Source organism: Peromyscus maniculatus, chromosome 2 (genome assembly GCF_049852395.1).
Source record: "Peromyscus maniculatus bairdii isolate BWxNUB_F1_BW_parent chromosome 2, HU_Pman_BW_mat_3.1, whole genome shotgun sequence".
NCBI lineage: Eukaryota > Metazoa > Chordata > Mammalia > Rodentia > Cricetidae > Peromyscus > Peromyscus maniculatus.
Window position 1 is genome coordinate 109148840 of NC_134853.1, and position 22517 is coordinate 109171356.

Consider the following 22517-nt stretch of genomic DNA (forward strand, 5'->3'; position numbering starts at 1 on the left):
TTTATTTTCTGTAGCAACAGTGGCTAAGTCCAAAGAATGTCAAGTAAAACATTTGTCATGCCCTAGTCTTTGCATATTTCCGCTAGAAGGTTTTAAGCTTGGTCATAGAGATGTAGCTGCGACAACAATTTTAAAAGATTAATGTGTGTGTGTGTGTGTGTGTGTGTGTGTGTGTGTGTGTGTGTGTATGTGTGTATGTTTGTAATCATAGAGGCCAGAAGAGTGTGTTGGAACACCTACAGCTAGAGTTAGAAACAGTGTGAGCTGCCCAGCCTGTGTGTTGGGATACAAACTCAGGTCCTCTGAAAGAACAGCAATTGCTCCTATCTCCTGAGCCTTTCTCTAGCCTCTAAATCAAAAATTAAAATAAAAATCAAATAAATCAAATATTTAATTATAAAACACAGAAGTTGAACACATTGAATATGTCAGTGTTGATATCTTATTACTATTTGATGTGGTATTTTGTTAGTTTTCTATGATAATCATTGCTCATGCTGGCTTATGATGATGTTCTTATTGTATTGCAATCAGTTCATTAAATGGAACTGAGATCTTACCAAATAAAATGACTAGAGTTTATCATTTAATCAGTCTGGGACATGAATGTAAATGTGTGTGTGTGTGTGTGTGTGTGTGTGTGTGTGTGTGTGTGTGTGTGTGTGTGTGGTTTTTGAGATATGATCTCTCTATGTTGCCTTGGCTATACTGGAACTCACACACTAGACTAGACTGGCCTCGAACTCATAGAGATCCACCTGCCTTTGCCTCCCAAGTGCTGGGATTAAAGGTGTGCATCACTACATCTGCTGTTACAGGAGTGGGAGTGTGTTTTTAAAATTTCACTTAAATTGTCATTTGATATTAAAAAGTGATTGAGTCTAAGACAATTTTTAAATCTTACACAGTCAACAAAGAATATATTTTACAAGTTTTATTTCCATCTTCTCTGACATGTCATTACTTACTTCAGATAAGGCCAGAAGTGCCTGTTCCTGATGAGTTGGATGAAGAGGAATCTGTGGACCTTTCCATTCCTGGCCCTTGCTATCTGAGACTGTTGACAATCACTGCTCCTTCAGTTTTACCAGGTGACTCCTATTTGGCAACCATAGGGTTAGCATTGTTTAGTGATTTTTGCCTGTTTCATAAATTGTGGGGCCTCTTTGTTTGTTTGCTGTGCACATGCTGTAGTTTACTCTCACATAGATACTTTCTAGCTGAAATACTAAGTATAATTGTGTTCTATAGGGACTGTCTTAGGTAATATGGTATTTTAACCATTGGGTGACAGTAACATTGAGCTGGAAAATGAGTTTAAATAATTGATCTCAGTGTAGCTAGAATTCATTTCACAAACTAAGTTTATTGTGCCAGACAGACTTGCATTGGGACTCTAGGTCACCGCTTTAATTAATGGCCTTTTATTATAAGCTAAGTGAGAAAGATGGCCATTTGGCTTTTGAGAGATTTACTAGTAGTTTTACTGTTATGAATTTATTCCTTTTTTAATTTATTTACTATTTTATATGTTTGGGTGTTTTGGTTGGATGTATGTTTATGTACCTTGTGCATGCGTGGTGCCTGAGGAAGTGTTAAAGACTATTGTGAGTTGACACATGGGTGCAGGGACTAGAATTTGGGTCCTCTGCAAGATCAACAAAGATTCTTAACTGCTGAGGCATCTCTCTACGCCAATTTATTCTTTCTGTACAGAACACGAATCACAGCATTAATATTTGAGAGCTCTAAATTAATGTCTCTAACAAATGGTCAAGGTGGGTGCATTGATGCGCACAGGTGGGAGGTCCTGATGAGGCAGAAGCTGGAGGATCATGGGCTGGAAGCTGGGGTTATACTCTTGCCAGGCATGGTGAATTTGAGGCTCAGCTGGTCTATGCAGTGAGGTCCAGGCCGTCCAGGGCTACATAATGAGACCATGTCTTTTATTTTTACTTTTATGTATTTTTGTTTCAATGATCAAATTATGTGGTCATTCAGCTTTGATATAAAGTTTATTGGACTGTTAGCCTTTAAAAGGCATGCCGTGCATGTGTGTGGTGCTCACATATGTAGAACTTTCACTGCCCCTATTTTAGTCTTACATAAGAAACAGTAAGTGATTATAGTTTGAAATGTGAATTGTGGACTGTGATTAAAATTTATATTATTTAAAAATTTATCTTCTGATTTTTAAAAAAAGACTTAAAAATTCTGTAGATGATCCATTGTGATTTGAAGCTTCTCAGTGTTATCCCACATTTGCTTTTTGTTCGAATTCTACCTTGAATATGTGTGTGTGTGTGTGTGTGTGTGTGTGTGTGTGTGTGTGTGTGTGTAGTGTAATAAAATAAATGTCATTATGTCCTTTCAACTTAGTTATTGTAATTTGATTGTAGTAATCTGTAATGTTATCTTTTATTCTTGATTTTGTGACACACAATGATTCCTTGAAAATTTAGCCAAATTTATTGTTTACTTATAGACAAAACTCCTGTCCATCCCTGCCTTCTTTCATTAGGGCAAACTGAATCGTGGAGCTGAGGCAAAGATACGTTTTCATTTCTTCTCTTCTTTACGAAAAGCCTCAGAGGCTTGTTCATGTTACTTTCTTCTCCACACTTCCTACCTCATGGCTTCCCAGGAGCCTTGGGTCTCTCTGGGGTTAACAGCCAGCAGGAATAAGAAACAGCCTTCTTACGCAACATTCCTCTAGTGTCCTTAAACATCCATCTCCAGTAGTTTATTTGGACTGTTAAAGTGATTTTGTGTCCTTTGCTGATTCCTGCTGTGGTCAGCAGAGGGGCAGGAGTGTCTGGGAAGGTGGAAAATGTTGCTACTGAGCAGCTCTTTTGGGCACTGGTACCTCGGTGCTGGTATCTGTACTTGATGGTTACAGTACTCCACCAACTCTGGTTGTTTGAGGAAATCACTAATTGGAGTCAAGTTGATTGTGGAGGTACTAACTATGTCTGGCAAACCACCACGATAGACTACATGTTACATTCTTGTGTGCTCACTTTCTCTGATTAATGGAGCACTGACAGACGAGGACATAGGCTGCAGCCATAGGAACAGAGACTGGAAGCATACCCGGTGGATGCTGCATGATCCTCACTCGTTAGTGATTATTTCTCCTCCCCTCCTCCTCCCCTCCCCCTCCTTCCTCCTTCCTCCTCCTTCTCTTCTTCTTAACAAATGATTTTTAAAAAAATTTCACCTGTATGGGTGCTTTGCCCACATGTATGTAAATGCACTATGTGTGTGCCTGGTGCCCATGGAGGACCGAAGAGGGTGTCAGATCTTCTGGAACTGGAGTGAAATACAGTTGTGAACTGCCCTGTGGATGCTGGGAATTGAACTCTGGTCTCTTGCAAAAGCAGGATTCATTCTTAACTACCAAGCCATCATCTTCCCAGACCCCAATATTGAGCTTATTAAAGTCCTAGCTGAAAATTATTTGTATTGTTGTCCTCTTTGGATTTTGCCAGATGCTCTGAGTTTGTGGACTTTAGGAATTAGGCATTTTTTCATTCAGCATAGTATATTTAAGATCCTTAACCTAGCTCCGTATGTTAATTTTTCTGAGTTGTTGGATGCTTTTTCCTTAGATATAACTGCAGTGTCAACACGCTCCCCTTGTTGTCCTATAGATTTTCCTCCTCTTTTCAATCCTCACTGGTTATATGCAATGAAGAGGCCAAGGTAAAGGCTTCGGAGAGCAGGAAGAATGCCGGCTGCTGGCTCCATTGCTTGGGGGAGGATGGTGTTCTCTGTAGTGGCTTCATTGAGGTGCCAGCATCTTTCTCTCACCTCCCTTTTCCAGGACAGAGCTGAGAGGTTTTCACTGGCCACAGAGCTTGACAAGTAGACAGCTTTCTGTGGCTGGAGCAGCACGCTTGCCAGTGTGTCTTTCTCTTCTGACGTACTCGTCCCCTTTGTCAGAACACAGTTCTTCCTGAAGGAGCACGAAATTACCCTCTTACCAAAGTGCTCCTAGCTTCCCAGTCACATGACTCACACTCATTTTGAAAATCTGTCCTCAGACTGAGCTTGGAGCAGGCATACCTTTACCACAGTGCTCAGGAACTGGAGTACATAGCCTGTGATTACATGTCATTCACTTGTTTAGATGTTACATTCATCAAGGTCATGACAGGAAAAGGAGTTCATGCTCTATGGAATAATTGAAGAAAGTTTAATAAAGTGATTCTTTAAAAGCATGTTTTCGAAGTTAATGGAAATTCATTAGACATGATGGATGAATCATCCGAGAATAGAAGGTCCTCTGGCCTGTGTAGGGAGGGAGAGAGACATTCGTGTCACCAATAGAGCTGCCTAAGGGGAGACAGCCCTCTAAACAAGGGTGCAGGCAGCCTGTAGTAACCTGTTGGACAGTGTCTAGGGAATCGGTTCCTTGACTTCACTGGGTTTTCACCCTTTGATCTGCTGCCAGTGCCTTTCACTGGTTGAAACACTGAGCAGCCCGTTGCTGCATTAAAGTTTACTTTTGGAGGCTCCAGAGCAGTGTTGAGAAGGGTGGAGGGCAAGTGTGGAGGAGTCAGTAGAAACTGTCCCCAACAGATATTCTCAGTACTCTGTGTGTGTGTGTGTGTGTGTGTGTGTGTGTGTGTGTGTGTGTGTATGTGTGTGTGTGTGCGCGCGCGCGCGTGCGCGCACGCGCTCATTTGTATAGACCAGAGATTGGCTTTGTCTATCTTCTTCAGTTGCTCTTCCTCCTTATATTTTGAGTGAGAGTCTTTTGCTTGTACCTGGGCATTGACGTTGGGTTGACGGTCTGGCTAGCAGGTTGCAGGGGTCTTCTTGTCTTTGACTCCCCAGGCAGGGATGGCATGTGTGCACTGCCTCACTTGGCTTTTTTATACAGGTGCTGGGGATCAAACTCAGGTCCTCATGCTCTGCCACATGCTTTATTGACTGAGCAACCTCCCCAATCCCTCTCTTTGCTCTGTATGAATAAATTTGGTTGCATGCAGGAGCTTATATAGAAAGAGAGAAGGACACTGAGTAGATGTGCTATCGAGTATTTGCTCTTTCAGATCCTGGTCATTTAAAGATCTTGAGGTAGAAGTATTCCTAACAAAATTCAGATGTGGCTGGGTGGACCCCTGCCTTTCTGTTCCTGTTGGAGGAACATGCAGTAGTCTCTGTCTCTGTCTCTGTCTCTCTCTCCCTCCCTCTCCCCCACCCCCAAGTGATTTATCTACCTTTAATGCTTTGTTTTTGTTTCTGTATTGGGCAGCCTCTAGTGGCCCTTATGGAAATGACACCTAAATATGAACCCATTAATCTTAGCAGTTACTTTGTTTGACATCTTGCTATCTTCTGATCTTACATTATTATGTTGTTTAGTAGTACATACACTGTCAAATAGCAAAGATCACAGGCTTTATTAGGAGTGTAGACAAGGTAGTAAGGAAAGAAGTTTTCAGTTTTTTAATCCTTGTACTAACATTGCTACAGAATGGTGCTTGGTTCTAAAAGATCTCTCTGAAAACATCCAAAGGACAAGCAGGACTCATTCCATGATAATCTGGTAATAGTATGCTCCAGGTAGACAGCCAGCTAGTCTCGTGTAACCGTGCAACACATAAGCCTGTATTTTTGAAGAAGAGAAAGGTTATTTGGAAAGGTCTTTAACTTGGCAAGAAGGGAACGTGGCAGAAATGAGGTCAGGGAAGAATGCTGACGATTCCTGGTTTGTGCTCAGAGGCTATGCAGTGTTTTTCTTTAAACGTGCAGTGAAAGCTATTGGGTGGCGTTAAGAAAGGAAAGGACCACCTCAGCTTCTGGCTGGAGGATGCTGTAGGAATGATCTGGAGGAAGAAGAAACTAGAGATGTGGCTTTTACATTAGCATATTTGAGAAAGGACAAAGATAATAAGCAGGCAAGGTTTCATAGGAATGGTTGTAAAAGAATTGGACTCTGAAGGTGGAGCCACAAGAACTTGCCGATGGATTATATGTAAGAAATGAAGAAGTAAGAGTAAATTCTAACTCCTGATACCTGAACAGTGTGGTGCTTTGTTCTAATTTGGGGAAATTTAAGAAAGAGATGATGATCAGTAGTTTGCTTTTCATTCTGCAAATTTCAACCTGAAATATAGCTAGCTGTCTGTGTACCAGTTAAGAATGAATGTTCTGCTTTTGGAAAGCCACATTTATTTGGGTTTTGAACTCTTTTTATTCTCTTTCAGCCTTGGAAGAATTCTTTACATCCCTTGTGAAACAAGAGATGGTGAATATGCCCCGGGGAATATATCATTCTGCATTGAAAGGAGGCATCCGATCAGACCAAGGGAAGACGGTAGCAGGAATCCCCAGTTTTATATTGAAGATGTATGAAACAAACAAGCAACCAGGGTTGAAACCTGGCCTAGCAGGTATGAATACTGCACAGTGGTGAAGTACAGGTTTATAGAAGAGTCCTGTCCTAACTCTTACTTTCATGAAGAATTGTAATGGGTTAGATGGTAGGATACCATTGTTGCTGCTGCTAACATGTACACACAGCTGAAAAACTTACCACAAACCTAACTTGAAAAGGAATCCCAAAACTGTAGAAGCAAAGACTATAGTCTTTTTTTTTTTTTTTTCTGGCTAAAGCAAAAAAAAAAAAAAAAAAAAAAAAAAAAAAAAAGGATAGCTTCCAATTCCAGGACAGGGAGAATATTTTAGAGTTTTTCAATCCTTGGAACATATTCACTATTCTGGCTATGAACTTGATTGGGAGATGGCTCAGGCAGAGGTCAGGTCTGTTGGAGGAAAGAACAACAACCAATGGCCAACAAATGTATAGAAACAATTTTAATATCCTTAGCCATCAGGGAAATGCAAATCACGACTCCATTGAGATTCCAGCTCAGCCTAGTCAGAATAGCCATTATCAAGAAAACAAACAAGAAATACAGATAATGACACAGAGAACAAGCCATGCTCATACACTATTGTTGGAACTGTAAATTAGTTTAGCCACTATGGAAGTCAGTATAGATGTTTCCCAGAAGATGAACACTAGAACTGCTGTATGATCCCCCCATACCACTTGTTGGTTTTACCCAAAGTAATCAAAGTTAAGCATATAACATAATATACTTGCACTTTTGTGTTTATTATGACACTGCTCAAAAATCAGCCTGTGTCTGTCACTAGATGAATTAAAAAAAATCTGTACTTTCCATACATATGGATTTTTATGTTACCATAAAGAGGAGCAAAATCATGTCATTTGTAGGAATACTGTATGTCATCATCTAAGTGAGATTCAGAAGGATATACTGCATATTTGCAATCTAGATTTTAAAATAGAACATGAAAGTAGGGGAGACTATTTGGGGAGAGGAAGGATGCTAAGAAGAGGTAGGAGCTAAGAGGTGATACTGGCATAAATATGATCAAAATACATGATATACATGCACAGAAATGACATAGTGGAGCCAATTATTTTATACAGTGAATACACCAATAAAGATACTTTACAAATTAATTGGAACTACACCATAGTGAGGACAAACCATATAACAGCTTATAGAATGTAGTTACAATCTTTTTCTGTTGACTAATTGATTGATTTTGTGTTTGTGTATGAGTATGAGCAAGTGGTGTATGTGTGTGGAAATGCACAGTGTTGTGGGAGTGCTTGGACTTGTGTGTGTGTGTATATGTGTGTGTGTGTGTGTGTGTGTGTGTGTGTGTGTGTGTGTGTGTGTATTTGGAGGTCAGAGGGGAACATAGCATGTCTTTATATATCACTTTCCACCTTATTCCTTTGAGACAGAGTATCTCACTGAACCTAGACCTATGCAAGCCCCCAGGATCCTCATGTTTCCATCCCTCCAGGATTAGAGTTAAATGTATACCTGTGACAATGATTGACTATGTATATGTGTGTGCGTGTATGTGTGTGTCTCCTTGCATCTCTTAATTTGCTTTCTATTGCTGTGATAAAACATCATGACCAAAATCAAACTTTGGGAGGGAAGGTTTATTTCACCTTATAGTTTACAGTCCATCACTAAGAGAAGTCAGGGCAGGAACTCAAGACAGGAGCTAGGAGGCAGGAACTGAAGCAGAGACCATTGAGGAGTGCTGCTTACTGATTTGCTCCCCATGACTTGCACAGTCTGCTTTCTTAGAAGACCCAAGACCACCAGCCCAGGGGTGGCACCGCCCACAGTGGACTGGGTCCTCCCACATCCATCATTAATATTAAGAAAATGCCCCACAGGTTTTGCTCCTGGCCAATCTGGTGGAGGCAGTTTCTCAATCGAGGTTTCTCTTCCCAGATAATTCTAGGCAAACACCTAGCTAGAACAGAAATATATACTTTCAATTTGCATATTAGAAACAAGGAAGGGAAACTAAACTTCTGTTTAAAAGAGCTTGGGAAAGAATTGCAAATCAAGTAAAGATCATAAAAACATGTGACCAAAGACAAAAAGATACTCTTTAAGTGAAGGTTTCACAAAATCAATAAATATGGAAGGCTGAGGATGCCTATATGAGTAACAGCAAAGGAAATACTACTTCAGATCCTACACCATTCAGAAAGATAAATGCTACTAATCACCTTTAGGCAATATTCTTCAAAGTTTAAGTGAGATACATAAGTTCCATAAAATATGAAACTGATAAGAGAGAGAGAGATTATATGAACAATTTGATATTGACTGGAGAGATTAATTCTCTAACCTAATTATCTTCCTACAAAGAAAGCTTAGGTACTGGCGACTTCCTGATGAATTCTTCTGAAGTTTGTCAAGAAAAAGGGAAATGGTACTAAATTTATACAGACAGTGGCAAGAACACAGAGAAAACGGATGCTTCTTCATGGGAAGCAGCATAATATTAATACCAGAACTTGATCATGACTTTACAAAACAGGAGGAACCTTATGTGCCACCCTTTTCCAGTGAGCACAGTTGGAAAGATAGGGTAGGAAGGAGGTTTATTTAAGCAATATATGTAAAGGGCAAGAGGGGTTAATTTCATGTTTCAAAGCTAGGATAGTTAATTGTTTTAATTTACAAAGGTAGGTCAATCTTTAAGTAGATTCAAATGTGCAGAAAAAAATGTGAGAAGTTTAGCACATGTTCATGATGCCAAAAAGACTCATTAAAAATTATGTATAGATGGAACCTTGTTTTGTTCTGATAAGAGATACCCACCAACACGTGCTTGTAGTTAATCCTGAAATATTGAATCTTTGCTGTCTAATAGTGGAAAAATTCTAAATACTATTATCACCACTCCTACTTAATATTGTACTAGAGGCCAGTGCAGTCAGCCAAGGAAAAGAAATAAAAGTTACATGGATTAAAGAAATAAAACATTCATTACTTACAGATGACATGATTGTGTTCATAGGCAATCCAAAATAATCGATAGATAATTATTAGGACTAATAGTTGAACTCCTTTCATCAGTTACTGTGTGTGTATGTATACACACACACACACACACACACACACACGCACACATATACTCAAAAGTGAGTGTATAAAATCACTTGTATATTTCATATACTATAATGAGTAGAAAATGGAATTTAAAACTATAATAGCATCATAAATATTGAATATTTAAAATCTGTAGCCTGTATGTTCATAGCTGCAAAATAATATTGAAAAAACCATAAATATAGTGATATGTGATATTTATGGGCTAGAAGGATGCATATTATAAAATCTAAATTCTTTTCAAATTAATATATAGGCTTAAGTAAACCATAATCAATACCCTGCTAAGTTTTTGACAGTTGACAGTCTTATTCCAAAAACTGTGTGGAAGTACAAAAACCCAAGAATAACCAAGGCAGTCTTGAAAAATAGCAACAACAAAGACATACATTACCAGATGTCAAGACCAATTATAAGCCCACGAAAATTGGTGATGGGGTGTTAGTGCAATGTTAGACAGGCTGACCCAAAGAATACATTGTGAAACATGCACACGTAACCAATTTGTCACTGCTGTTTATTTTTACTTTGTGTGTGTGTGTGTGTGTGTGTGTGTGTGTGTGTGTGGTGTGGTCCATGTATCCACGTGTGTCAGGGGTGCACATGTATGCCCTTGCATGTGAAGGGAAGTGTTTTCTTTGGTCCTCCATCTTATCTGAGTGAGGGCCTCTCATGCACCGGGCTGGCTCAGTGAGCTCTAGGGATCCACCTGTCTCTGTGTACCCAGTGCTTGGGTTTCACATACATGCCACCCTCCTCTGCTCTTACGCCAGTACTAGGCACTGAGCTCATGTCCTCATGTCTGTGTGGCAAGCACACAGTGCTGACTAAGCTTCCCCGGTCTAAAAGCTCTAGTTTAAAAGAATGACAAATACATTAAGGACATTTATATGATGTACATATCTGATAAAGGACACATGGAGAATGTATCAAGAACTTTTGCAAAGTAATAAAAATTATTTAATAGCAAAACTAGAAGTCATTTGAGTTGACACTTCAAAAGAGGGTGTTCCACCATCACATAATTTCAGCGTTAACCGTTGTTTCCTGTAGTATGAAGTTTTTCTGATGAAGGATGGGCTCAGCATTAATTAATAAATATAACATGAGTACTTAAAAGGCAATTTGACAACATGACCATTTAGCAAAACATAGTAGTAGGTTCCTCCCTTGGACCTGTGACTTCCCCAGCCATGCTCTTGAATAGACTGTTGACAGTTAAGGGTGTGGGGGAGGGGTATCATTTTCTTCAGCAGGGTAGCCACTGTTGAGTTGCCCTTGCTCCAGGAATAATCTCCTACTCACGCTTGGGCAAGAAACTATAATTAAACTCATTGGACCACACACTAAAGGGAAATAGGGAAGTAGGAGGGACTTGTTGGGAAGGAGGATTCCAGCAGGAGACAGGGATGAGAGGGGGACCTAGGTGGAAATGACTGAAATTCATTCTATAAATGTGTGACACAGTCAAGCAGGGTTTAAAGAAATATTCACATGTGCAATAAACATATGAGAAGATAATCAACTTTAATATTAAAAAAAACCTGGATTAACGCTATATTAAGATCACATTTCATACCATTGGAATGGATAAAAGATGGAAAATACAAAGTACAGTTGGTTGTATATTCCCCCAGGTTTTATATCTGAGGAGTCAACCTACTACATATCAAAAATATTAATAAGAAAGTTTATAGTTGTGCTGAACACATGCAGACCTTTTCTTATTATTAGTCCTCCAACAATCCAACACAGCAACTGTTTATGCCTCGTCTAATGCCTGCATTGTATTTGTTGTAAACTATATAGGGGTTCATAAGAAATGTAGGAGGAAGTGAATAGGTTATATGCAAATGCTATTTATGAATATTCATGAATTCTGCTGACCACAGGAGTTCTTGGAACAGTTCCCATAGATACCAAGAAATAACTATTGGTGAGGTAACTAAGACAGCTGTTGCTAATATAAGTTCCTATGAACTTATATTTGATTCTGAACAAATTCCTACATTACTTGGGTTTTTATTTTTACAGAATTTAAGCCCAATAGATGCTACTGGAGACATAAGTTCATAACAGTACTGTTTGCCTAGTGTTTAACCCAGGAGCTATCTAAATGCTTGTTTGCAGTAAAATTAATACACAAATGTTGCATATTCATGTGAAAGAATATGATGAGAGAATGAGTAGACAACTGCCAATAAGGATAAGAGGATTCTCAAAACAGTGAGGGTGAGTGAAAGAAGTCAGATATGAAATCATCTTTATGGTCTAATTCATAAAAAACAAACAAACAAACCTTGATAGGCAAAGTGACTGTTTAGAAGTTATGCTGCCAGTGGAGCTGGAGGTGTGACCAGAAGGTGGATTTGACGGCTTCTGAGATACACATAATGATTTGCTTCTTGATCTGGATGTTAGTTTGAAAGAAAATGGCCCCCAAAGGGAGTGGCACTGTTAGGAGGTGTGACCTTGTTGGAGTAGGGTGTGGTCTTGTTGGAGGAAGTGTGTATTGTTGGTGGAGGCGGGCTTTGAGGGCTCACATATGCTCAAGCCACACCCAGTGAGTTAGTCAACTTCCCGGTAGTCTGCAAGATCTAGCACTCTTAGCTCCAGTACCATGCCCCCCATGTGCCCCGCCCCATGATGATAATAGACTGAATCTCTGAAACTGTAAGTGAGCCACCCCAATTAAATGTTCTCCTTATAAGAGTTGCCATGGTCATGGTGTCTCTTCACAGCAATAAAAACCCAAACAAAGACAATCTGGGTCCTGCTTAGATAGGTCTTCTTAGTGCAAAACAATTTACTCAGCTGTGTTTATAAACTATGCACTTTTCTCCAACATATACTAAGAATACATGTTGGAAATTTAATGGTGTCTATATTTTATGTCATTTTTGTCCTTGAATATGTATTTTCATTAGCTCAAAATTAATAAGTTTCCATTAGTTAACTGGGGTTGTCATAAGTTACCTCTCAGGTACTTTACTGGCTTCCTTGGCTTTTGATTGGTTTGGGGGCCTAGCTAGTACTGGACATTCAGTTGAGAACTCACTTAACTATAGTTAACAAAGGCAGGGAAAAGAGGGGCAACCAAGAGCTGGCTGATCCAGGTATGAGGTCAACTTGTTTATGTGTGGGCCTTATGTTGTCAAGAGTTGACATAGATTAATATGCACACATATTTTTATTTATTGAAACTCATTGTAGGATAAATCTTAATAGTAGTACCAACGGTTTGCAAAAATGTGAAATCAATAAAAAATTATAAATTTACTTTCTTTTAAATGTTTATACTGATAAATGTTAATTATAAGTGACTTGTAAATAAGTTATATTTTAAATGTTAATTTTTGTATTCCATCTGTTTTTTCCCTTCTTTTGACACCAATGTTAAAAAATAATAATTTGCTCAACAATTTATGTTTTCATTTATAAGTTCTCTATCCAAATTGGCTCAGTGTGGATTACTGAGAATATAATTCACAATTTTTTTTTTTTTGTCATTGGAAATGCTCATTCTGAATTTCTTTATTTTGAAAGGTGGCATGCTGTTTTGCTATGATGTTGCTATGTATCAGAGTAAAGATGGCAAGCCCCTGAATCGGCTGATGGCCAGTAGAGGGCGAAGCTTCAAGCAGACATCACTGGCCCTTGTCCATGAAGTAGGTGGTGTTCCATACCCCATCAGCCTCTTTGTGTTTTAGAGTTCCTCCTTTCCCTTCATGCATATGGAATTGAATTTGTTTAGAAAGGTTGTTTTTCTTTGCCACAGTTAGCACAGGTTGCTTTTAATGGTTTCCAAAATAACTGACCAAATAGGATGCTAAGTCCAGTGTTTCTGCAAGAGACAGTTAAAACTTCCCCGCTGCCCAACAGAAGTATTAGGGAGTAGTGTCTAAAGATTTTACTTTTTTACATATTTCAGCTATGTTTAACTTCCATTGTTTAGATTGAATTTTAACTTATTTAAAGAAAAAGTACTGCCCTTGTTTTTTTTCTCTTAAAAATTGGTTATGTGTGTGTGATAGCATACATGTGCATGCTATAGTGCATGTAGGGGTCAGAGGACAACTTGTAGGAAGTTGTTTTCTCTTTCTACCATATGGTTTCTGGGGATTGAACTCAGGCCATCAGACTCAGAGGCAGGTGCTTTTACCTGGAGCATCCTCCTGACCCCCTTTCCTTTAGGCTTTATTTATTCTTTAGTGTGTATGTGCATGCTTATGGCACTTAGAAGTTAGAGGGCACCCTGTAGGAGCCAACTTTTCCCTTCTACCTTGTAGGCTTTGGGGATTGTCAGACTTGGCAACAAGTACTTTTCTCCAAGGAGTCATCTTGCCAGCTCCTACAAAGTATTTGAAGTCCTTTTTGATGACAACATAATGAGTTTTTTTCTGTCCCACCAGTCAGCTCCCAAATGATGACATGGAGACTTCTTTTTAATTATGAAAGCCCCTGGCATGATGACCTTCTTCATGATGATGGAAAGCTCCAGCTCATGTCTCCTGGCATGATGATCTTTCTTCTTCCCAGAGTCCTCTCTGTCTCCGGAAGTCCCGCCTAACCTCTTCCTGTCTAGCTATTGGCCATTCAGCTTTTTATCAGAAGGTGCCTTGGCAAAGCCACATCTTCACAGTGTAAACAAATATTCTGCAACATAACAGTGTCTCTCATTCAGTTAAAGAGAGAAAAGTCTGGGAGGAGTGATGTTTCTCTCAGGGAAATGTTTAAACAAAGCAAAGGAAAACAGGTCATTTCTGTATCTACTATTCCCAGGCATCTCCTTAGTTAGCATGGAAAAGAAAGAGATGTGCTACCTTTACCATTTTAAGCTCTACATTTAGGTATTTTCAGGACAAATCCAAGTTTAAACTCTTCATGAAAAGCAGATTTGAAAAGTTATCAGAACGACATTTTTAAAAAGGTGTGGGCTAGTAGAAGCTATCTGTTAAATTTAGCTAATGTATCAGAAGCTATGCGATATGCTCCACATATGAACAGAGAAAGTGTCTGGATTAAGATACTTGTAGCTTGTGTTAGAGATGGCCTAGAAAATCTCAGAGGGGTGAGAAAATGACAGTATTATTTGGGAATCATTTAGAGGGCCTTTTGGACAGAATTCTGTGAAATCCAGGATGGGATTTTAATTCAGATTCAGTTCCTATGGCCCAGTATTAGCTGCTGGTATGAAGGACTGGAGTTTGGTTTTAAGCACCCACATTAGGCAACTCACAACTGTCTATCACTACAGCTCCAGGGGATTCAGTATCTTCATCTGGCCTCCATGCATACCTCTATGCACATATGAACACACACACACACACACACACACACACACACACACACACACACACACACACACACACACTTCTGAACTGTTTAGCCAGAAGTAATGAGAGTTTTGAGAGCTGACCAATAACAATTATGTAAGAGCAGCTTACAATCAACTGTACACTTTAACAGTCACTGTATCACCCCCACTGCATATCTGCACATACAATGTATGTCTCTGCCATCAGGTGTCTCAGCTGACTGCTTTTTGACTTTTTGATGCTCCAAAAGTCATATGGCTTTAGTTGAAACAGTGCTTTGAATCTGCATTTTCTTGGGCAGGCAACAACAATGCGCTCTCTTGATCTTACCCAAGGGCAGCAAACTGTAGCTCATCGAGCCTCTCCACTGGGATAAGCTGCTGTATTTTGCAGCGTCCTGCTGTGTGACTGAGCTATGATGCCTGGCAAATTAGGTTACTTAAGTCCATTTTCAAGTTAGGACATTTTTAGTTTGTAATGTTTTATTAGGATGTAACCTCATAATTACAAGTAGAAGAGCACAGTTTCTTCATTCATTTTATTTCCACATCCACGATCTGAGGTAGGTCCTGTTAATTTGTTCAAGATCATAAAGCAGCTAAGTGGAAGAGTCTGGGAATGGAACCCTGGAATTCAATTTCAGGTTGTTACTGTAGAGCTTAGCCACCATATCAAGTGAATTTTTGAAACTTTCTTCATTAAGTCCACAGCTTTTACTTATTTACTTTTGGCTTTTCTTTGGCATTTCTGATTTACCAGTACCACCACTGGTAAAATCTAGAGCCATTATTAAATAAAATATGGGGTACTTGAAATCAAGCTCAGCAGTACCTTGAGAATTAATATGGAAACTAACTCAGAGTTACAAAGTGAGTAAGGACTGAGGGGCAGGTAATGCGTACAGCCTGGACACACTGGGCAAAGGAGTGCTTTATGTCTACAGTGGCACTGTGAAAGGTGTTCAGGACAGCATGCAACCTCAAACATACAAGTACTTTCTCTGTGGGGTTTTCAGTTTAATGATCAGACTGCAGTTCACTGTGAGTACCAGAAATCACTGACAGTGAAACTGACTGCAGTTAAGGACAGCCACTGCCCCCCTCAGTCAATCAGAAAACATTTAAAAACTACCTTGACTCTTAGCTCTTCTCCAAATCTGGCTTTTTTTTAAAGTGTGTGTGTGTGTGTGTGTGTGTGTGTGTGTGTGTGTGTGTGTGTGTGTGGTTGTTGTTGTTTTTCTGGAGTCTGTTTGGCATTTTTCTAGATGTTTCTTCAAACGCTGCTTTGGTTCCTACTGCTACTGTAGGCTGTGTCTTTGGAAGTTTTTCCTGAGGATTTAGTTTGTTTATAGTTTACTGGTTTGGTGTACCTTTGGTTTGCTTCTGGTTTTTGGTAATTGTGTAAACACTCCCATGATAATTCCTCACTCAGCTACTCAGATATCTTTGTAGAAATCTGTTTTCATTTCCTTTAAGTAGAGAAATAACTTACTTGGGGTATTTGGTAAGTGCACAGAAAACTTTATATAACGCTAGTAGACTCTTTCTCAGTGGCTGTCTCCTTGTGGATGCCCCTGCACTATACAAGAGTTCTCTGCCTACCTCCTTACCAGTGACCGGAATTGCTAGCTTTAAAGACTATGGACTGTGGGAGGTTCATTTCGGTACTGGTGTTAAGCGTCTTTTTACATGTCCCTTTGTCATCCTTATTTTTCCATGATGTGTCTACTTTTTCACTATTTTTTTTTCCCCAAGGACTTGTTTTCTAAAAAAAAAGGATTTTACACATTCTTATTCTAGATATAAATATTTTTCTAGAAATGGATTTTAAAATTTTTTTTGCGTAGTTCTGTCATTTCCTTAAAAATGACTTTCTTTTGAAAATTGGATTTTTAATTTTTAAGACTCTAAATTGTCATGTTTTTCTTTGTATGGCTCTTTTTTGTCTGAAGCAAGATTACAAGAATTTTCATTTTCTCTTTTTCTTAATTTAAGTTTTATTCATTAATTCTTAAAGTAGAGGTATAATTCACATGTCCTAAAACCCACCATATATATATATGTGCATATGTATATACATACATATATATATATATATGTATATATATTCAAAATATATGGTTAATTGGGTCTGGCTACTTACACGTAGGATGGTTTTTAAGGTTTGTCCATGTTGTAGCACACGTTGGTTCTGCACTGTTTTCATGGCAGAACAGTATTTTACTAAGTAGGTACCCCACATCTAGTGTATTTATTAGTCAACTTGTAGTTAGGCTATGTTTTCATGTGAACGTTTTACAGTTTGAAGTGTGCATTTTAGGCTATGGCCCATTATAGTTTAATGTTTCTATAAGGACTGGTTATTGTTCTTGTAGATACGTCCTTCACTGGATTACCTAATTACCATTGTCCAAAATTATCCCCCCTCCACTCACTCTTCTCTCCTTCTGACCCTCTCTTCTCCTTCCCTTCCTCCCTCACTTCTGCCTCCCCCCTCCCCCCGCCCGCCCGCCTGCCTGCCCACCCGCCTGTCTTCTTTCCCTCCCTCCCTGGATTGTGTATTTTCAGTTTTTGTTTCCATAATATGTGTCGTTGATCTATATTTCTGTAATTTCACTCAAATTATTCAGTTTTATTATTATTACCTAGTAATGAATCTCACAATGAAGTAGCATGACTTTTAATTCTAGGCCCTTTGCTTTTCTATGTAAACATAAAAACAGCTTTGAGATGTCTCATGCCTGCCTGCTCTGATGTGGATTATAAATGCATCAATTCTATAGGCCAGTTGGAAGGAAACTGAAATCTTAGGAACACTGAGTCTCTACTCTCATGAGCAATATATATCTTTGCATTTGGTTAGGCTAACATTTTGGTTTCATATTATAAATTTTGTAGGTATTTTGTTAAATTTGGTAACCATTACATAATCCTAAGTGTTTTGCAACTAGGATTCCTTCTGTTTGGTCTGTTTGGCTTTCTGTTCATTGCTGCTGTGTAAACATGATGATTTGCTTCTCTCCCTTTACTATGGCTCAGTAGTAAAGCTTGACATCCTATGGTCACACTTGTCTAATATTCCTCGTGTTGCATTGGCTCTTTGGCCTTTTTAAAGATTTTTTTTTACTATTTTCATGTGTCAGTGTGTGCATGGCTACATGAATATATGCACCACATGTGTTCAGGAGCCTGCAGAGGGCAGAAGAACACACCAGATCCCCTGGAACTGGAGTTACTCTCCAATGTGAGCTACCATGGGGGACCAGAACCCCACTTAGTGCTTTGCAAGAGCAGTCAGTGCTCTTAACTGCTGAGCCATCTCTCCTGGTCCTCTTTCTTCTTCTTTTCTTTGCCATATGAGGTTTGGAATCAGTTTGCTAGTATTTCTGAAGTAACATTCTAGGATTTGATTGGAATCCCAGTGGAGCATACAGTTCTTGTTGAATCTTTCTATTCTCGAGCATAGAGTATCTCTCCATTTATTTGGTTCATTGTTGATTTTTCATAGTTTATAGTTTTTCTCATGTTGATCTTGTAAATATTTTCGTAGATTTATGTCCACACATTTCTTTTTGGGTGGTATTACTGTGTTACTGAGTCTCAAATTTTAATAGCTATTTATTCACTACAGATACATAGGAAAGCAATTGGGTTCTGTGTATTAATCGTGTATACGCTAGCCTTGCTGAAGTAACTAATTACTGAATTTTTTTTGGGGGGGCTTGTTTGTTTGGATTTTATATGTAAATACTAATGTTGTCTGTGGCAGAGGCAATTTCATTTCTTCTTTTCCTTCAGTATATGTTACACCTTCTGTTTCTATCACATTGCACCAGTGAGGACTTGCAGTATGGTGTTGAAAAGGACTGCCGAGAATTGATACTTCTGCCTTGTTACGTCTTTGCTATTGTGTACTCTATGGGTTCTATTGACTGGGGATGTTGTGTAGATCTTCCTTGTCAAACGTAGAATAAACCTTGTTTAAACTAGCTGGAAATTTTGTTTTTAACCATGAATGGATTTTGAGTTCCTCAAGTGCTTGTTTCTACATCTATCGATATAATGTGTGATTTCTGTAATATACATTCTTGAATATTGATCCACTCTCACTGGATAAATACCACTAATTGTGGTATATATTTTACATTGTCAGATTCAGTTTGCTCATGCTTTTGAGGAGTTTCATAATTATGTTGTGTGTATTTCTTGTTGATGTCTTTGTCTAGTTTCAAACTGAGAGTAACACTGATTTCATAGAATAGGGAATGTCTGCTTCTCTCTTCTAAAAGAAACAGAGAATCAGAATGACTGCTTCCTTAAATTTTTTGTGGTAGTCATCCATGAGCACATCTGAGACTTGTACTTCCATTCTGAAAGGTTAATAACTGTTTAAAATTTAATTTTCCTTAAAAGGTATATACTTAATCAGATAATGTGTCTTTCAGGTGAACTTTGTGCTTTTCAAGGCATTGGTTTATTTATCTAGATTATTAATTTGGGGCATTGAATTGTACACAGTGTTCTTCATTACCCTTCCCTTCTAATTTTCATAGGATCTGGAGTTGTATCTTCTCTTTATTTCAAATATAATTAATTTTTTCTCTCTCTCTGTCTTTCTCTGGTTGGGTTGGCTGCAGGCTTGTTGATTTTTATTTAATGGTTTAAAGAACCAGCTTTTCGCTTATAGTTTCAACTGTTTCTCTTCCGGTTAATTTTTTATAATATTTATTTGTTTATGAGGTGGTGGCACATATGTGCCGTAGAGCATGTACAGGTCAGAGTGCAACTTGGTTTTATCCTTCTACCATGTGGAGCCCAGGAATCAACCTCAGGTCAAGTTTGGCAGCAAGTGTGTTTGCCTCCGGATTGTCTTGCTGGCCTCCGTTTCTGTTGTTGTTGTTATTTTTGAGACAGAGACATGTTGCTCTGGCTGTCTTTGAACTCACTATGTAGATCAGGCTGACCATGAACTCACAGAGATCCACCTGCTGTTGCTTAATTATTATTTTGTATTTAATTTGTGTTTTTAAAAATTCGTCCACTTATTTATTGATTTACTTATTTATTTATGCATTCCTAAGGTGTGAGCATAGGTAATTTTCCTCTCAGCATTACTTTATTACATCCTACAAATTTTCATATGTTTTCTTTTTCTTTTCTTTCTTTCTTTCTTTCTTTCTTTCTTTCTTTCTTTCTTTCTTTCTTTCTTTCTTTCTTTCTTTCTTTTTCTTTTTCTTTCTTCCTTTTTTTTTAAGACAGGGTTTCTCTGTATAGCCTGGCTGTCCAGGAACTTGCTCTGTAGACCAAGCTGGCCTTGAATTCAGAGATTTTTCTGCCTCTTCCTCCTGAATGCTGAGATTAAAGGTGTATGCCACCACTGCCCACCTTTTTTTTTTTTTTTCATTTTTATTTGTGAAAATCCTGTAAAATGTACTTTGGGATTTCTCCTCTCTTCATCCGTAATGTCTTAATAATGTGTTTATTTGACTCCTGAGCATTTGGGAATTTTCTGGTTATGCCCTGTTGTTGATTGCCAGCTGGATTCCACTGAAGGATGGGAGTACATACCATGCGATTTCTATTTTTCCAAACTTAACTGGGTGTGCTTTATGGCCTAGAATGTGGTCTTTTGTGGTAATTCCATGTTGCTCTTAAAAGACTCTATGTCCAGTGGTTACTGGAAGAAATAATAGATGTCAGTTATAACCAGTTGATTGGTGATACTGAGTTCCATTGTGTGCTTCCTTATTTTGAGCTTGCTATATTTTTCTGCCTATAATAGAGAGGTATTGAAGTCTCCACATTGAAGTCTCCACCCACAACAGTTGATTCCTTTCTCTTTAGTGTTCTGTCATTTTTTAATGCTTTGTTAGTAGATATACTTAAAGGATTATTATCTTTTGGGGGGAATTTACCCTTTATTATGACATAATGTTCCCTTCATTCTTAGCATCTTTCTTGCTTTGAAGCCTGCCTTACCTGAGATCAATATATGCATACATAATTTATCAGTGTTATTCTGGTATCTTTGTCCACACTCACTTTATTTGTCATTGTAGTCAAAGTGGTATTCTTACAGAAGATACACAATTGAGTCTTGGTTTTTGCTTGGCTTTCACCATTGTCTTTTAATTAGTTCATATAGAACATTGACTTTCAGAATAATTATTGATATGGTTTAGTTAGTATCTATTATGTTGTTATACTTGTCTCTTTGTTGATTATGTCCTTTACTTCTAATTTTGCTGTCTACCCTTGGAAGTTTTATGTGATTCCATTTTCTCTCTTGTTTGCCTAACAGCTGTGCTTTTTAACTTTACTCTTTCTTTTTCTGATTGCCTTAGAGGTGACGATAAGCATTTACAAACCAATCTGCAAGAGACACTTTACCGGTACTCATGTGGTATTAGTACTTTATAATTGTAAATAATCCCAATCCCTGCTCTTTGACCTTGGAATCTGTCAGGTTCTAGTAGGAAATATCTCCTTTAGGCTTATCTGTTGAACACTAGTTCCCCTAGTAATGGCGCTATTTGGGAAGGTTTTGAAAACTTATCTAAGAGGTAGGACCTAGCTTGCAGTCATTCACTGGAGATTGTCCTTGAGGCCTGTATCTTGCCCTGGCGGCTCCTTGTATCTTTTTCTGTTTCTTTTCTCCCATGAAGTCAACAGGCTTCTCTTCCATGTGATCCTGCCACTCTTCTGCTCTGTTTTTCTCTCTGTAGGAGACTGTTCTAGGGTAGGGGTCCTGGGTAGGGTATAATTATTCTGCCTAGCTCTTTAGCATTGCATATGGTGACCCCCACCTTCCAAGAAGTGGTATTACCTTCCTGAGGGGTGATCCCCTAACTGGATTATTTGACCTGCCCAACTGGAGAGTTAAGTCTCCACCTAGACCCCACAGATTTCATTCTCTTGACCAGGCCTTACTGTTGATCATTTTGTGTATTGCACATTTGGTAACCTTTTCTTCAGACCTTAGACATTTTTTTGCTTGTTTGTTGTTGTTTTCTCTTTGCTTTTCAGATCTTGAGGCCTCTATTGATATATCCCCAAACTCACATATTCTGTCCTTAGTCAAGGCAAGTCTATTAAACACTCCAAAGGCTTTTTCCATTTCTGTTGGCAGCAGGGCTTTTCATCCTCAGAGTTTGTTTCCTTTTGGCTCAGCCTTAGGACTTTGTCCATTGTTCTTACATTCTGTCTATGTGTCCATCACAGCCATTGTGCATTAATAATTTGTTTTAAATTCCCAGTCTGAGAATTCCAACAGTACTCACTGTTTGCCTCTGGTTCCTATTCCCGCTCCATTTATTGAAACTGATTTTTGCCTTTTAATGTGCTTTGTTCTTTTCCTGATAACTGAATACGATATAAAAGGAATGGAAATAAATAGACCTTGAATCATTTAGTGGTAAGGGTATTGTGGTGATGTGGAATCATTCTTTAATTGTATAATTAGGTCTTTTTTTTAAGTAGTATTATTGTAAGTTTCACACATTTTTCAGTTCCTTCTACTGCCTTAAGGGAGCTTAGAGTAGGCAGGATTTATGTATGTCTCTTCTACATGGAAAGATAAAAGGCTTTGGAGTTGCCTACTTACCTCCCTCCATGTTAGTGAGAGTCTCATAATAAGCCAGGCATATTGGAGTGTGCTTGTAATCTCAGCACTTTGGAGGCTGGAGCAGAGAAATTCCAGGGACATGTGTGGCTTCGGCTAC

The 22517-nt window shown here is 38.6% G+C and overlaps 1 protein-coding gene across 4 annotated transcripts in view; it reads left to right on the top strand.

The window, feature by feature from the left end:
* The window catches only part of Focad (focadhesin), a 300913-nt gene that overhangs the window by 195818 nt on the left and 82578 nt on the right, over positions 1-22517 (top strand). For all 4 annotated transcript variants that reach the window (XM_006975965.4, XM_015994914.3, XM_076564485.1 and 1 more), the window contains 3 exons: positions 974-1091; positions 6219-6404; positions 13026-13147. In XM_006975965.4, coding sequence (XP_006976027.1) covers positions 974-1091; positions 6219-6404; positions 13026-13147 — 426 coding nt within the window. The remainder of the gene's footprint in view (positions 1-973; positions 1092-6218; positions 6405-13025; positions 13148-22517) is intronic.